General features: G+C 47.7%; 1 protein-coding gene across 1 annotated transcript in view; it reads right to left on the reverse strand.

Annotated features, from left to right (window-relative positions):
* TONSL (tonsoku like, DNA repair protein) overlaps nt 1–5,634 on the reverse strand; it is a 30,847-nt gene extending 25,213 nt beyond the window's left edge. Inside the window, exons 1-6 of the mRNA XM_035126144.3 lie at nt 5,554–5,634; nt 3,980–4,075; nt 2,701–2,843; nt 1,816–1,999; nt 1,441–1,570; nt 164–335 (exon numbers count right to left, since the gene is read on the reverse strand). Of these exons, the coding sequence (XP_034982035.3) occupies nt 164–335; nt 1,441–1,570; nt 1,816–1,999; nt 2,701–2,843; nt 3,980–4,075; nt 5,554–5,584 (756 nt within the window). The 5' untranslated portion in view covers nt 5,585–5,634. The remainder of the gene's footprint in view (nt 1–163; nt 336–1,440; nt 1,571–1,815; nt 2,000–2,700; nt 2,844–3,979; nt 4,076–5,553) is intronic.
* Nucleotides 5,635–17,907: the final 12,273 nt, after the last annotated feature.

A 17,907-nucleotide genomic window follows, 5' to 3' on the forward strand; every position in this document is an offset into this window, starting at 1 on the left:
AACCAGCTAGGAGCGGCTCTCACACAGAAGCTCCACACAGGAGTAAGGAGGAGGCAGCAGCCGCTTCCCCAGGCATCACACGCACCCCGATCCAGGCCACCACTGTCCCCGTCCCCAGGCCAGAGGAGCTGGAACAGCCCCTGCCCCCCTCCGCCCCCCTCACCTGGGCAATGCTCGCACAACACTCGCTCTCCATGTACTTCTCCTTCATCTTGCAGGCGCACTCCCGTGCCCTCTCCAGGCAGCGCATGGCCTTCGAATGCTCCCCCTCCCGCAGGTGGATGTTGCCCAGGTTGAAGTAGGCCCGGTAGAGGTCTTCATACAGTTGAGCCTGCCTAGGAGAGGAGAGGGAGAGGAAGCCTTTGACAGCTGCTTTGGACTACAGCTCCCATCGACAGGCCCAGGCGGCGCAGTCACATGATGCAGGGGGGGGCTAGCGAAAGCACAGCACACGTGCTGACGGGGGCGGGTGGACGATTGCCAGCGTGTAGCTTATCAGTTCAACTCCTCTTAGCTAGGAGGAAAGACATTCACAGCCAGGGTGGATAAAAATCAATGATTTTTTAAAAAAAAAATCAAAAAAATCGGATTTTTTTTTATTTAAATTGATTTTTTTTATTTAAAATAAAATGCTTTTTGAGGAAAATATATTACCATCCAAAGGTTATTCCATCATGAAATAAAGATTAGTTTTTTTAATTATGTAGAATAAGGTTGTATATGTTTAATTTTGGGGGTAAATAAATTCCATTAATCCATTCACAATGTCATGCTCTTCCAAAGGTTTTTGTAAGATTATTGGGCAGTTTCTCTGCCTGCAAGATATTATCACAGATGCTTGGTTTACTTTTGCAGTTCTCAAAACTGAATTTGACTCAGCAGAGATCACATGCCTCTTCTTCACAGCAAAAATGTTATAACATGAACAGAGTTGAGAAAAAGACCTTAATCCTATTGTTCTACAAACCTATGAATACAGAAACAACCCCTTCAGTGCTAAGTTTCAAGAAGTTCAGTGAATAGAATAGAAACAATATTTTTCTGTGTTTGGAGTGGACAGTATTTAAGTTTTTCATGTGTAGGCTGGGCTGACAGTCTAAGTTTCTTAAAATATATATATATTGTTTTTGTTTAGCCAGATTAGTTAACAAACATGGATGTTTGTTTAAGCAAATAAATCAAGCCTTACTGACTAGTGATTTAAATCGTGATTTAAATCAGTTTGATTTAAATCAAATCCACCCTGTTCACAGCTGGTGAAATTAGCAGGGCAGATGTTTGGCAGAGAGAACGGACGTCCAATGAACATACACAGAGAGGAGAGTTTTCCAATTCGGCACATTGCATGGCTCTGCAAAATGCCCACATGACAGGCCCTACATAAAGATCAGGGGGAGAAGGAGAGCCCTAGAGCCCCACAAGGCCCAGCCCAGCCCTTACTCAGAGATGTAGATGCTCTTTTTGATGTAGTAGGCATGCTTGGCCGGGTTCTTCAGGCTGTCGTAGACCAAGCCCAGGTTCAGGTAGAGTCGCGCCCTCATCTCGCTGGCCTCCCGCTGTGGCACTTCCCCTGTGAGAAGGACGCAGCCGGTCGTTACCCCCCTGTGCAGGTCGCAACCCACACACAATCCTCCCAGGAGCCGAGAGTGTGGCCCTCCATTCAGCTCACAGGGCACTGCTTCAGCATCCGCCAAGGCAACACGGACGCCCGAAATCTCAGCAGAGAGAGTCTCAGGACCAAGCTCCTGGCTGCAGCTCCCTGAAGGCCTCCCTTCGCTCCCTCTCGGGTCCCTTCCCACCTCCGCCAGAGAATACCTTCCAGCTGCTCCTCCAACACCTGCAGGCTGGTCATGAAGGCTTTCTCCGCCTCCTGCAGGGCCTCGCTCGAGGGGTCGCTTTCCGCCATGAACATGTACGTGCGGCCAATGGTGGCCCAGGCCCTCTGCTGCTCAATGGGGTCGGAGAGGGAGCGGGCCAGATCCAGGTGACGGCGCTGGTGCTGGAGAGAGGAACACAGAGGGGAGGGTCAAGTCCCACGAGAGACCTGGAAGGGCCTCGCAATTCTGCTTTTCCTCCTCCTGGTCCTGGGCCCACCTCCAAAGCCACAAAGGAGTCGGGAATGTTTTTCAATCCAAGGGCCGCATTCCCTTCTGGACAACCTTCTGGGGGCCACGTGCTAGGTGGGCGGGGCCAGTGGCCAAAGTGGGCGGAGTCATGAATGCTAATGTTACCTTTGTACTGTAGCTTAATTGCTACCCACACTCATGCGTTCCTCTCTATCCTGCAAAGGGATTGATTTACTGTTGCAATGGTTTATGGCTTATCAATAGTAAGGTCCCTGCGATGAAATACAGATGAGACGTCTTGTGACCGTGGAGCAAAACCATTTGGGGGCTTTAATTTTTAAAACGGAACTTCACCTGTAAATCTCAGGGTAGTTCAAAACATAAAAACACAAAATATGTACATAACCTGATCTGATTTGTGTCTTTTGTTCAGATCTACAGACCTCTAGATAGCATCACTGTGATCAACAGGACTTCAAATTTAGGCTACTTTGTAGTTTGTTGAACTGAAAAAAATCTTTGGAGCAAGCACCACTTTTAAGTGATTTTATTTGTCAAAACTGGGTGGTTTAAAGCCGTGATATCTGGGAAGAGCTTCCACCCTCCGGATTCCGGCCGCCTCCAGCCCTCGCACCTTCAGTGCTGCTTCATAACTCTCCAGCTCAGCCAGGCACTCCCCAATTTTCCGGTGGGCCACAGCACAGCCGATGGCATCCTCAACACTCTCCAGGAGACGCAGCTCTTGCCGGTGCTCGTCCAAAGCCTCCTCAAAGCGCCCTGCCAGGACAGAAGGGTCAGCGGTGGGCCTTAGGCGGCAGGCAAAGCAAGTGCCACGAGCATGCTATTGCACCAATAATAATAATAATAATTTATTATTTATACCTCGCCCATCTGGCCGGGTTCCCCCAGCCACTCTGGGCGGCTTCCAACAAAATATTAAAATACAGAAATCCATCAAACATTAAAAGCTTCCCTAAACAGGGCTGCCTTGAGATGCCTTCTAAAGGTCTGGTAATTGTTGTTCTCTTTGACCTCTGGTGGGAGGGCATTCCACAGGGTGGGCGCCACTACCGAGAAGGCCCTCTGCCTGGTTCCCTGTAACTTGGCTTCTCGCAGCGAGGGAACCGCCAGAAGACCCTCGGTGCTGGACCTCAGTGTCCGGGCTGAACAATGGGGGGTGGAGATGCTCCTTCAGGTATACTGGACCGAGGCCATTTAGGGCTTTCAAGGTCAACATCAACACTTTGAATTGTGCTCGGAAACGTACTGGGAGCCAATGTAGGTCTTTCAGGACCGGTGTTAAAGTGGTCTCGACGGCTGCTCCCAGTCACCAGTCTAGCTGCCACATTCTGGGTTAGTTGTAGTTTCCGGGTCACCTTCAAAGGTAGCCCCACGTAGAGCGCATTGCAGTAGTCCAAGCGAGAGATAACTAGAGCATGCACCACTCGGGCGAGACAGTCTGCAGGCAGGTAGGGTCTCAGCCTGCGTACCAGATGGAGCTGATAGACAGCTGCCCTGGACACAGAATTGACCTGCGCCTCCATGGACAGCTGTAAGTCCAAAATGACTCCCAGGCTGCGCACCTGGTCCTTCAGGGGCACAGTTACCCCATTTAGGACCAGGGAATCCTCCACACCCGCTCGCCTCCTGTCCCCCACAAACAGTACCTCTGTCTTGTCAGGATTCAATCTCAATCTGTTAGCCGCTAAGGTGGTAGAGGGAGAAAAACACATTTTAGCAGTGCTTTCCCCCACTAGATGTGCCAGAGCAGGATGGGGGCTTGCTCAACGGAGCGCCGGGAGTCTTCTGCGCCTCAACTGAACAGCTTAAAGGACCACCACCTACTTAAAGTAGCTGTTTAAAGCTATTTTAAAGCTGTCTGGATCTGGAAGCCTGTACAGGAGGACACTCACCATGACGAGCCAGGATCCCTCCCAGCTGGTTACAGAGGGCTGCTTCCTCCTTCAGGTCCCCCTTCCGCTGGGCTTTCTCCTTGTCCTTCTGGAGCTCTGAAGAACAGCAGCAGCAGCAGAAGACCCATTAGTCTCGTCCCCATGGTTAGGAAACATGGGTATTCACTGTGTTAATTACAGGTGAAATTAGAATATCGTCGAAAAGTGCATTTATTTCAGTAACGCAACTTGAAAGGTGAAACCAATATATGAGATAGATGCATGACATGCAAAGCAAGATATGTCAAGCCTTTATTTGTTAAATTGTAATTATTTTTCATTAGGCGGGTCAATTATAAATGGAATGTAATTAATGAAATGCCATAGCGATGTTTATTTTTGTCTATTTTTGTATTATTGTAACCATTTGTTCCTGTGGAATTTCCAAAAGAAAGCATTTGTAAAAATTACAAGAAAAATAAAAAATAATAAGTTGCATTACTGAAATGGACTGCAAGAAGATCCCATGGACTGCAAGAAGATCAAACCTCTCCATTCTGAAGGAAATCAGCCCTGAGTGCTCACTGGAAGGACAGATCCTGAAGCTGAGGCTCCAATACTTTGGCCACCTCATGAGAAGACAAGAATCCTTGGAAAAGACCCTGATGTTAGGAAAGATTGAGGGCACTAGGAGAAGGGGACGACAGAGGACGAGATGGTTGGACAGTGTTCTCGAAGCTACGAACATGAGTTTGACCAAACTGCGGGAGGCAGTGGAAGACAGGAGTGCCTGGCGTGCTATGGTCCATGGGGTCACGAAGAGACGGACACGACTAAGCGACTAAACCACAACAACAACAATTACTGAAATAAATGCACTTTTCGACGATATTCTAATTTTCTGAGTTTCACCTGTATAATGACTGACTATTGCTATCAACATCACTACTGCTAATGACAATATTATTAGGTATATGATGAGAGTCAGTGAAGCAGACTGTTGAGAGTGTGGGCCTTTGACTGGGGGGGGACGACTGAGATTCAAATCCCCACTTGCCCATCTTGGGTCACAGTCCCCACCTCTCAGCCTCACCTTCCTCACAGGGTTGTTGTGAGGATAAAAGGAGGCCGAAGTACAGAGGCCACCTTGAGATCTCTGAGGAGAACTAGGTACAAACACGGAGCTCCTGGGAGAGAAGGCAATAAATCATTAGACCCTAACAATTAAACCCTTGGTTTACCCCCTGCGATGGTGGTGGTGGTGGTGGTGGGGGCTAAGGTGGTCTCCCCGACTTAAAAATGAGTTAAATAAGTAATCCAAGCTCCCACTTCTCTCCCCCCCCCCGTAACCCAACCCAACCCAACCCCCCTCCCTCCAACTAACTCTCTCCCTCCCCCAACCCATCCAGGCAAGGGTGCCAACTTGAATAAAATGGGGGGGGTGTTCCAGTTAAGCCCCGCCCCGCATAATCGATCACATAACGTGGCGCCCCCCCCACTGCTCATTAACTTGGGGGGTCTCGAATATTTTATTGGGGGGGTGAAGACTCCCTGGGGGTTGGCCCCTCCCCCTCTCCCAGGGAAGCCCCACTCACGGCGGATCTCTCGATCCCGCGACCCCCCCATGGCCGCCGCCTGGTCGCTCTCTCTCCGCTTCCGCGCCAAACTCCCGCTCGCCCGGAGGGCTCCCCTCATTGGCCGGGCCCTGGCGCGCTCCTATTGGCTGAGCGCCTTCTGACCGCGCGCCGCCCTCCTCCTCCTCTTCGGCCCCGCCCCTCCCGCCGCCGCTCCGAAGAGGCGGGGCTCGCTCGGCTGCTGCTCTCTGCTTCTGGCTCCGCCCCCCGGGATGCCCCCCTAAGCAAGCAAGCGGACTCCCAGCAGGGCAGAAGCGCCCAGGGGTTAGATCCCCGCCCAACCAGAAAGCACCTCGGGGGACTGGGAAGCAGCAACCGGTCTCTTTCTCAGCTTTCTCCCCTTCTTAGTGAATGCTGATCTTCTGCTAATTGATGTACCTGTTGGGACTATTGAAGAGTCGCTGTCTATTGAAACAGCTCGTCATCCGGAAGAAGTACTGCCTACGTTTTGGAGCATCCATTGTCGCACGTTTACAGGATTGTGACTGTTGAAAGGCTTATTTGCCTCTGTGACTCCATTGCTATATATATTTTCTGTTTAAGCATGTGAAATAATACATGTTACAAATATTTTGTTACTACATTATTAGCCGCGTCTTGCCTGTGTAGTCTGTTTTTGCAACGTAGGGGATTTCCTTTGTTACATTTCCTTGGAATTCCAGCAGGCGGCGGGGAGAGAGAGGGAGCACAGCTGGGAAAATACATCCCCCCCCCTTAATAACTTTGAAACAAAATAAAAAAAATTCCTTCCAGTAGCACCTTAGAGACCAAGTTTGTCATTGGTATGAGCTTTCCTGTGCATGCACACTTCTTCAGATACTGTACACTGAAGCAGAAATCACCAGACCCTTATATATAGTGAGAGGGTGGGGAGGGGTATTACTCAGAAGGGTGGTGGGAATGGGAGATTGACTGATAGGTGTGGTAAACCAGTGGACCACTGCAAGGGGTGAGATGGCTAAAGATAGCTTTATCATGTATAATGAGATAAGAATCCAATGTCTCTATTCAGACCAGGTCTCTCTATGGTTTTAAGTTTGGTAATAAGTTGCAATTCAGCAACTTTTAATAACTTTGCTAAGGGTGGAGTTACAGTCATACCTGAAGAAGTGTGCATGCACACGAAAAGCTCATACCAAAATAAAAACTTAGTTGGTCTTTAAGGTGCTATTGAAGGAATTTTTTTATTTTTATTTTACTTCGACCCAGACCAACACGGCTACCTACCTGTAACCAGTCATACCTCGGTTTAAGTACGCCTCGGTTTGAGTATTTTCAGTTTAAGTACTCCGCGGACCTGTCTGGAACGGATTAATCCACTTTCCATTACTTTCCATGGGAAAGTTCGCTTCAGGTTAAGTACACTTCAGGTTAAGTACAAACTTCCGGAACCAATTGTGTTTGTAAACCGAGGTTCCACTGTAGATGAGCAGCAAAGGCAGATCCAGCTCTAGTCTGCTCTACAAGGACAGCTACCCCAGTTCTGCCTTATTCTGCTGCCCTTATGCTCGGAGAAACACATTTGGAAGCCTCTCAGGGGCATGTTGGGACATGTAGTCCTGCTAAAGCGTAGGTGCCTCGTGGAGACAAACAGAGCGGTCAGTTTCTTCTATCAATCTGAATTTAGTGCATTCGGAATGGAGAGGGCGAGAGATGCCACACGTCCTGCGTTATTCTGATGAGCTAGCCACAAGGTCCTTTCCTTCAACAAAAAAAGCAGTCTGTCCTCGTGGAAGCTGCACAAGGCCACCAACTGGTAAAAATGCTTCATATTGATTATGTTGCAAGGCTTAGGACAAGGAAGTCAGACAACGTGGCTTACGGCTAAGGTGTGAGATTCAGAGCAGGGAGATATGTAGCGGTTTCTGAACCTCTTCTTCACGTCAGAAGAGCCTGCTGGACCAAGCCACTGGCCCATCCAATATCCTGTTCTCACAGTGGCCCATCAGAAACCCAGGATCTAAGCTCAAGAGCCCTCTCCTCCTGTAGCTTCCAGCAACTGAGATTCAGAAGCATTGCTGCCTCCAGCTGTGGGGGCATAGCACATGGCAATTTTTGTGTTATTATTTCTATTATGTATTTTGTGTTTTTATATTGCAGTTTTTTTGTTATGAACTGCTGAGAGATTGACGGACAAAGTATGGTCTACAAATTTAATAAATTATAATAAATCATCATCATCATCATACTGGTTGGTAGCCATTGACGGCCCTCTACTTCATAAATTTGTCTAATCCTCTTTTATAGCCATCTAGACCGGAGGCAACTCAGTATGCTTTGCTGTGGCTGGACTGGATTGCACCCAGGGAGATAATGGAACAATTGCCAGCATTGAGCTGTATAAACAAAGGCTTCGTGCAGAGGTACGCCAGGTAGTCAGGGCCGCAAATCAATCACTCAAGCCACCTTTCTCCATGTTTATTCAGAGGTCCCGCTGTGCTCAGATTACTCCCACACCAGTGTGCATACAATTACAGCCTGCATTTATCAAGGGCATAAAGCTCCTTTCCTAAGGGAGTAAGCTATAGAGGTTGGGGCATTTTGTTTGGAGAAAAGGAGGCGAAGGGAACCTAGTTTAGAAACCCACCTGCTTAAAAGCCCTACTCAACCTGGACTAGTGAACAAGCAAAGGATTGTGATGCAGAGACACTAAACTTATGAAGGTTAGAGAGTGTTGATATTAAATTCCACATTCTTGCCAAAATGGCGTCAGCACAAAATAGAAAGGGATAGAATCATAGAGTTGGAAGAGACCACAAGGGCCATCCAGTCCAACCCCCTGCCAAGCAGGAAACACCATCAAATCATTCTTGACATATGCCTGTCAAGCCTCTGCTTAAAGACCTCCAAAGAATGAGAATCCACCACACTTCTTGGCAGCAAATTCCACTGTCGAACAGCTCTTACTGTCAGGAGGTTCTTCCTAATGTTTAGGTGGAATCTTATTTCTTGTAGTTTGAATCCATTGCTCCGCGTCACGCAACTTCCGGTCATGCGCGGAAGCGACTTCCGGCGCCGGCGTCAACATTTTCTGGTGCCCATAGAAGGGCAAAGCGGCACCAGAAAAATGGCCGCCGGGAAAGAAGCGAATTTAAGGGATAATGCCGGGATTTATCAGCAAACGGGAGACCGCCGGGAAACAGTAAGAAAAAAGGGGTTTTCCCGGCGGATACGGGATACTTGGCAGCTATGGCCCAGTTGTCTAATCTGTTAAGGTCATTCTGAAATGAGATTCTATCCTCTGGGGTATTAGCCACCCCTCCCAATTTGGTGTCAATTTGGGTTGTTCCCTTTCATTCAGTCACTCACACACAATTCAAAATAGAGGCTATCCAGTGAAACTGTCAGGCAGCAGATTCAGGAAATGCCTCCTTCACCTAATGCAGAATTAGTTAGTGGAATCTGGTGAATGCTGGACGATTCCTATACCGGTTTCCAGAAAGAGTTGAACAGCAATGAATGCCACATACCTCTTACCTGATTGTGTCAGGTTAGGGCAGCAGGGAAAACTTGAACCATTGCAACTCTTCTCTTTTAGCATAAGGTTAGTCAACAAAGGTTCTGGTGGGCTGAATGTGTAGAGACATAAAACAGGTCTAACCATCGCACTGTTTAGACCTTTAACCTCCCTCTCCAAATTTTCAATCACTTCTCTAGGTACTACTGTATACCTGAAGGAGCGTCTCCACCTTCATCATTCCGCCGGACACTGAGGTCCAGCACCGAGGGCCTTCTGGCGGTTCCCTCATTGCGAGAAGCCAAGTTGCAGGGAACTAGGCAGAGGGCCTTCTCGGTGGTGGCGCCTGCCCTGTGGAATGCACTCCCAACAGATGTCAAAGAGGAAAACAACTACCAGACTTTTAGAAGACATCTGAAGGCAGCCCTGTTCAGGGAGGCTTTTAATGTTTAATAGATTACTGTGTTTTATTTTTCTGTTGGAAGCTGCCCAGAGTGGCTGGGGAATCCCAGCCAGATGGGCGGGGTATAAATAATAAATTATTATTATATTATTATTACTGCCTCTGGGGACTCTGAGGTCTCGCAGCTAGCAGGGACCATCATAGTTCCCTCTAATGGCAAACTCAGGTGGCTGAGTACAAACAAGAGGTTGGGGCTGCTTAAAAAAACACCCAGTTGGTATTAACACACCCTGGTGAATTCTGAGGGATGCAGAAGGAAAAAATCACTTTAAAAAACTAAAGAAGGGTACCCCTTTCCCACTTTTTTTTTAAAAAAGGTCAATTAGAATAGAAGCTGCTTAGTAGTTCCCAGAAGCCACAGAATGCAGAGTGATGGATGGAAAAGAAAAAGCAGGAAAGGTTGAATTGGCCGTTTTAAGACACTTTTTGCTCAGTGGAGTCATAAAATTGTAAAGTTGGAAGGGGCCCAAAATGTCATCTAGTCCAACCCCCTATTTTTGCATGTCCCACTTGTTCTCTGCATGTGTTTGAAAGCAATTTATGCCAGGTGCCATGTGCAAAGTGCCTAGAGCAGGGGGCCCCCAAACTTCTTTCAAAGAGGGCCAGATTTGAGGATGTGAACATGTGTGAGGGCCAACCAAAGGTGTTCAGCTTTTGTTAGGATTGAAGTTGTTAAGCTTTTCTTAGGATTGAAGTTGCTGAGCATATACTGCCACGTGGGCCGAATTTAATCGACCAGCGGGCGCTGGATTAGGCTCCCGAAAGACACTTTCTGCAGGTCTGTCCTAGAGGAAGCTGCCTTGACTCAAGTCAGCAGTGGTCTATTGAGTAGCCCAATGTTGTTTCTTGTCTGCCACCAACCTTCCAAGTTGATTCCCACTGCTAAGAGGCTTGCTCTCCGGATTCATCTCCCCTCAGAACCCTCCATGCATTATTCCCAATATCCTGGCTGAGTGAGCCTCACCCACCCCCAAAGCGGGAGAGAAGAATCTTGCTAGGCAAGTCTATTCGCTGCACTTTTGCTTTCAACCTCCAAAAAGTTGCAGGCGAGCAATTTGAGTGAGCTTGGGATAACCAAGCATAGTTCTTTCCACTAACAGGGCATCTTGTTTGTGTGAAACGGCAAGTTTGAATAGAGAAATATTGTATTTTTCCGTGTATAAGACACCCCATGTATAAGACGCCCCCTATTTTTGGGGGACTCCTAAGAAAACACCCCTCAGCACTACCCGTATATAAAATGAGCCCCAATTTTAAACCTAATTTTTAGGTAAGAAAACATTATACATGGAAAAATACGGTATTTGCTGCCCATCATCCTTATACATTCCCTTCTCAAGATTTCAAACCACCCACCTTGAGTCTGGGCCACTTAAAAAAAATGTTTTTTTAAATGAACACTGGCCAGGGGATGTACAGACCCTGAATTAATTCCTGCATTGCAGGGGTTGGACTAAATGACCCCTGGGGGCCCTTCCAACTACAGTTCTATGATTCTAAGAGGAGAAAATGCACAAGTGTGAGAATTCCTCCCAAATATGCCACTTTCAGCCACAATTGTAAACTGTTCTGTTATTTGAAAGAATTGCACACGGCAAGAAGGGAAGCTCCTCTATTCTGCCATCCAGGCCCCAATCCTCCCCCCCCCATTTTCTAAAAAGGCAGCATAAAGCAAAGCAGGGAGGGAAGAGTAGAGGGGGAAACACCTGCCTGGGATGCTGATGAGCCCAAGGTCAGCATCTGACTTCTCTAGTTAAAACAGATATTGGGAAGAAGCTCCAGGATAGTGTCACTGCGAATCCAGGAGTGAGCGGACTCGAATACGGGGCATCTTCACATGCCGAAGAGCTGGTATAGCAGCTCTAAGCATGCGTCCCAGGGAAACCCATGTTAAATGTTACAATACGGTTTGTGCGAGATTTTGTCAGCAGGAGATCCAAGCGCATCCGTCTGGGGGAAGTGTGCCTATGCAGAGGAATGCATACATATATTAATTATATAATTAATTAAAATTCTTATTCGCCCTCACATGTTCAACACTCTGAACTCCTGGTGTGATGTTGGCTGGGACAAAACTTCTGCAGCAAAGAGCCAACTTTGACCTCCCAAAGCACGTTCTCAAAAGGTTGTCCTCCTTGCCTCGCTCGTTCCACCCTCTTTGAAATCTTTGCTCCAAACAATTCAGCCAGTTAGTGACTGGAACAACTAAACTACTGAAGATAAAAAGGAAGGAGTGTCATTTACAGTGCCCAGGAGTAGTCTGGGGGGAGGGGCTTATTGTTTTTTCTTGTTTGCATCACATATTTTGTGCTTTTATATTGTCTTTTTTAGGGACCCAGGTGGCGCTGTGGTTAAGCCACTGAGCCTAGGGCTTGCTGATCAGAAAGTCGGTGGTTCAAATCCCTGTGACAGGGTGAGCTCCCGTTGCTTGGTCCCAGCTCCTGCCAACCTAGCAGTTCGAAAGCACGTCAAAAATGCAAGTAGATAAATAGGAACCGCTCCGGCGGGAAGGTAAACGGCATTTCCATGTGCTGCTCTGATTTGCCAGAAGCGGCTTTGTCATGCTGGCCACATGACCTGGAAGCTATACGCCGGCTCCCTCGGCCAATAATGCGAGATGAGCGCGCAACCCCAGCGTCGGTCACGACTGGACCTAATGGTCAGGGGTCCCTTTACCTATTGTCTTTTTATGTTGTGAGTCGCTCCGAGATCTGCGGATGAAGGGCGGTATATGAATTTAATAAAGCCTGTAGCTTTGAACGGGGTCACTGCCTTCTACTAAAGTTAAAACAACCTGTTGCTTCATAAAGTTTTTGCAAAGGAGTTAACTGCATCCCTTGAGCTAGAGCAGGCATCCCCAAATTAGGCCCTCCAGATGTTTTGGCCTACAATTCCCATCATCCCTGACCACTGGTCCAGTTAGCTAGGGACCATGGGAGTTGTAGGCCAAACATCTGGAGGGCCGCAGTTTGGGGGTGCCTGGGCTAGAGCCACTGCACTTGATTACTTTATTATTTCAGCCAGGAGAGTTGCCTAGTAGGCTGCACAGGGACGGGTTTTTTAAGGGGCCACATACAGTGGAATTTCAGACCTGAGTGCAAGTGGAAGAGCGTTGGCACAACCCAAGCCAAAGCCTTGGGACCACAGCAGGATCAAGACTTACAGGACTCACATGGACAGTGGGTTGCATGCCAGCCATGGGCACAGCCAGCCCACACCTGCTTGTCCATGCGCACACAGCCTCTCTTGCTGCAGCGGGTTCGCAACTTCCTGGCTGGACTACTGCATCCCTCTCTACATGAAGGCATCTTCCATTATAGAGGGCAGAAGCAGGGCATTTGGCAGAGCACACAACCCTTCCTTGTATAAATTTTAATAATGAAAATGAAAGAGGGAGGGGTAAAAGGATGCTGGCTACTTCTGTGCTGAAAACACTGAAATACTTGAGAGGAAGTATTGAGGTGCTGAAGGTGGGGTGGGAATGAGAAACAGGCCTCAGGGGGAATTGCTGCAGAAACTGCTGCCCACTTGGTGTGGACAACTGTGGTCTAACATTCTGCTTACGCCGCCAGCCTTTTCAGTGAGCAGGAATTCAGAAAATCTATTTCCAAATAGTGAGAGCTTTTCCCGATGGTGGTTCAGCTTCGGAATATGAGCTGCACGCCACATGCAATAAGCACAGGCCCCTGTTCACCCTTTGGAAGGGGACCATGCTCACCCCAGTCCCGAGTTTGGTTCCGCCTTGGAAAAGAAGCCACGCTTGGGTCAAGCACACACACATACGCAGACAGCCATGGGTTGGCAATACTTTTTTTTGTTTTTGTTTTAACTACATTACATACAGAAACTTCAAACAAACGCAGACCAGAAAAAGGAACAAAAGAAATCATTCCCAACAACATTTAAAACCATCCCTCATTTTTAAAAAGCCATTTCGGTATCATGGGTGGTGCTCACAAAAATGGGGAAGACACAAGGTGGGACAGGCAGCAGCAGCGGAAGCTTATGGCCAGGTGCCCCCAAAGCTGTTATGCTGGAGCAGCTGCAGCCCCCAGCTGTGGCCCATGCCCCATGTCTCCTTAGCCGGCCTGCAGGGTGGAGAGGTGGAGAGGGTGGCAGCCTTTCGTTATACAAGTGCCTGGGGACTGACACCGCCCTTCCCACTTTCTTCTGGTTTCAAGCCGGAGCTTCCAGGTGGATTCCAAGGTCCCCGTTCCCCCCCCTTTCTCCACAAAAAAGAAGAAGAAAATATCAACAGGAACACAAATAATGAAAAATCAGGCCAAGTACAACGGACATACCATCTTGCAAACAAACCGTTAGTTTTCTTTTAAATTATTTTAATTCTACATTCGCTAGTTAAATAAATTACCCACAGTGAATACTGTAAGGAGGTTTGTGGTCTGCCAGTCCTTCAGGCCCTGGCATGGATAAGCATGCTACAATCTTTAGGCGTCTAGCACAGAACTAGACAGATAAGGCTCAGCTACCAAGTAGAAGGGGGACAGAGTCCCGTAGTAAGGACAGGGCAACCCAGGAGGAGGAGGAGGAGGTGGTGGTGGTGGTGAGGCTGGGAGGGAGGGAGGATGAGAATGAAAGCAGGGAAGCAAAAATGCTGGCAGTGGCAAGCCTGGCAGGGAGGTATGCCCAAGGAGGACCCCAATGACACAAATGGTTCCCAGCAGAAGATCAGAAAGTCTTAACATGCTTCTCATGTCAAGCCCTGGAAAGACTTGCTCAGCTTCCACTTTCAAAGTGCTTGTCCTTCACTACATACAGACTCTGTCACTTGGGGTGGCCTCAATTGCTCTCTTCATATCAGGGGAGGAGGGAGAGCTCTGCAGCCAAGTCCATCCCTTGCTTGGCTCTCAGGGAGATTGAGCCACTGCCATGATGAAATCATGCCTGAACAGCTGCTTCTCAGGAAACAAGGAGGGTCCCTTCTGTCCCATGAGCCACTACTGTTCTGACACATTGCCCCCTCCCTCCCATAAATACTGGAGAAGTCAGAAGCTTGGCAATAGATAATAGATTCTTGCAATAACCGTTGGGAGGGGGAAGAACTGCCTTCAATTGTACAGGATAAAGGGAAATGATGTCTACCCATGAACCGCTTCGAAGCTAGCTCTTTGCCACTGGCTAGATTGAGATGATCAGCCACTAAAGGTCTTTGCAGAGGAATCTGCTGGGGAAGGAAGAATGTGGCAGCAGGCCTCTTTTCAGGAGGTAGATGCCAAATGTATTGAAGTGTCTGGGTGGGAGAACTCACACCCAAGATACCCCAACTCTGGAAAGGAGCTTGTTTGTAGCACAATTCAACTGCACTTCACGTAAAGTTACTACATCACAAATTCCTCTTTAAAAAAAAAGCAGCAACAGGAGATGACCCAGTAGAAAAAGTCCACACATGGAAGACTCCATGGGTAGCATCCAACTAAGTTTTAGAATAGACCTATTGAAGTTAAAGAACATGACTAGGTCAGACCCATTAATTTAAACAGGTTTGCTCCAAGTAAAACAAATGTGAATACCATTCTATGTGGTGACTGCCCAACCCTCCATCTCTCAGGCGCTTTATGAAAATATTGACAGGTGTTCTCCGGTAGGATCCAAAGGGAGGGAAAGGAAGAGGCTCCGTGTGGTTTGCCATGTTTTGAATCTCAAGGATCAAGCCCATTTTGCTTTCCACAACCAAGTGAGATGCCAAGCAAACCCCCCTTTCCACTGGTGTTCCTCCAGACACTTCCATCCCTTGGGAGAGAGGTACTGCCTATTGGACAAGATTGTTCACAACCTCATCTTCCTTCTCTTCCCATCCCCAGGATTGTGTTCCGCTTCTTATGAGAGGGCTCTGAGGTCCTGCTAAGAACACTTCCTTCCTCCTAACTACCACGGTAGCTCTTCCAACACCCAACTGGTAAGAGCTACTCCCAAAGACGCTCTTGCATCCAAGTGACCCGACTGCATGCCAAACATCAGGGTCTGGGGAGCTCTGAATATAGGCATCATCAGCACTTCTTCTTTCCATTGCTAGCCTCTGTGGGAATTGATGCTGCCTTTTCCATTTACATGAGGACGAGGTCTGTGCTTTCCTACGGCCTTCCAGAGATGGGCTGCAGGAAAGGCGGGCCCTTGGAAAGCATTCCTTCTTCTGCAGTTACTTAGTATATCACTTCTACTCATTAAGTAAGGTTAATGCTGAAGCCAGTCCCTGGAAGCAAGGTGAGCAGATTTCTTAACTTATGCATTAGTATATACATGAGCTCCTTTTACAAGTAAAACCTTTGCTGTGTGCATTTATTTCTAAGAGCAAACACAGTATGTGAGTAGGGTAGGGAAGAATGATTTCAAGTCTAGACTTGCTCCAGTTTAAGGATTAAGTGATGTGCTAATTCCGGCTATTATTTAGAGGCTGCAATCTTGAAATCTGCTCCACAATAAAAGGATCCATGAGCTTTAGTTCCCTGCCACCCACGTCAGGACAAGCTGCAAGCTTCCTCAATCCACAGGTTCTGCACTTGAGCCCAGAGGCAGCCTCTTCGTTCCAAATACCTGAGAAGGTGCTCAGCGCTGGTTTGCATTCCCAAATACAAGGAAGACAGTTGCATGCACACACAGGCATCTAAGGGGCAGTCTTGTTCCAAGCGTTTTGAGCAAGTGTGCTGCCCTTCACAGACCATTTCAAAGGCTGATCTTGCAGGCTGCCAATTCTCAAAAGCGCCCATTACAAGAAGTTGATTGGAAAGGGGGGGGGGGCTTTAGCATGCAGTCTGCTTTGTGGAGATCTTAAGAACTAGTTTCTGGTTCAGAGTCCTTGCAATTAAAGTCAACCCTCAACTGGTAATACAAAACCAAAACCCTGCCTAGTTGGTCAATAATTCCTAATCACCAGCTCAAACAAACAAACAAGGCACAACTGTATGCATGTCTGAAAAGCTCTTCCTCTGAAGCTCACAACTGTTTCAGATATTCCATGTATCCCACCCATGCTGCTCAGGAAAGAAGCTCTGCCTTCACATTCCCATCAGACAGGATTGATATATTATGGGGCAAGTCCTTTGCTAAACAGTTTAACATGCCACCAGCTGCAGCACCCTGCTAAACAGCTTGCCAACCTTCAGCTCTCGTTATCCCTGGGCACTTTACTTTTTCTCAACACATACGAAGACATTCTCCTACTCTGGGACTCTCAAGAGCATGTATGACAGCCCACCAGGAGCTTTTGCTGCCCTGCCAGGACAAACACAAGACGGGTGTCCACGTACTAGGCACAGCACAGCATGCAGCTGGTGGGCCGCACATAGCTTGGTGGGTCATAGTGACAACAGACCAGCCTACTCCTGGGACATCGCAGACTAATTCCCCACATTTCTAAAAATGCTTCTTTGACTACCACCCGCCACCACTATGACCAGGAGGCTGAAGGGAGAAAGGAGGACATTAAAATTGGGGGGGGGGAACGCTGATTTGCTACCCTTTTAACAGCAATAAGTCCCAAGGAGGACAGCACCTGCAGCAAATTCTCACGTTTTAAAAAACATACCTGATCCAATTAGTCCATATAAAGCATAACTTGCCACCAAAAGTAGCTTCCTTTAAATAAAATATGGCATGAGGATGAGGGGGGAGGAGTCAAAAGGAGAGGGAAGAAAATCATCTTGGATGTGCAATGTAACCAAATAGTTCCTCATGATACAGTCTTCATCCACCACCAATTCCCCCCCACCCCAGTTAAAAATATGTTTAAGAGCATCAAGCAAAATATCCCTGTAGATCTCGTTGAAATTTGGTGAACGGCCACGCTATCCTCATCCATATATCTATATCTATATATATATATATATATTACATACATAAAATCACATTGTAAAATTGCATAATTACTAGAAGAGTCTGTTAACTCATTTGCACAAGAAAGAAAGAAAGGTTTTTTTCAAAGTATTGGGAAAGTTCCCCAAACAGACAGAATAAATCACCCTGCATTCCGAGAAGTCTGCACTGATGTGGGTCAGTTCTATGTGGGTCAGCTTCTTATCTAGTCTGTCAAGATCTCAAGCCTGATGGGTGGGGGTGGGGTGGGGTGGGGACTGGGGTGGAACAGAAGGAACAGGGCAACGCTGGGACCTCTCTGGATTCTCTCCTTATGAAGTGCAATTCAAGCCATGTTGAGGATGCTACTTCCTGCCGGAAAGGAAGAGCCAGCAACTTTTCCATTTGTCATCATTAACCTTCTATTAATCCTAACTTCATTTCAAACGCTTCTTCACCAGCCAGCAGCTCAACCGTACGGAAAAAGCTGATTTGGGGGGGGGGCATGATTTGAACTACTGATACACAAATGGAAGATTGGTGAGCCTGCTACTCATTCATGCCACAAAGCACCCAGTACGCTATT

Source organism: Zootoca vivipara, chromosome 8 (genome assembly GCF_965207765.1).
Source record: "Zootoca vivipara chromosome 8, rZooViv2.hap1.1, whole genome shotgun sequence".
Classification (NCBI taxonomy): domain Eukaryota; kingdom Metazoa; phylum Chordata; class Lepidosauria; order Squamata; family Lacertidae; genus Zootoca; species Zootoca vivipara.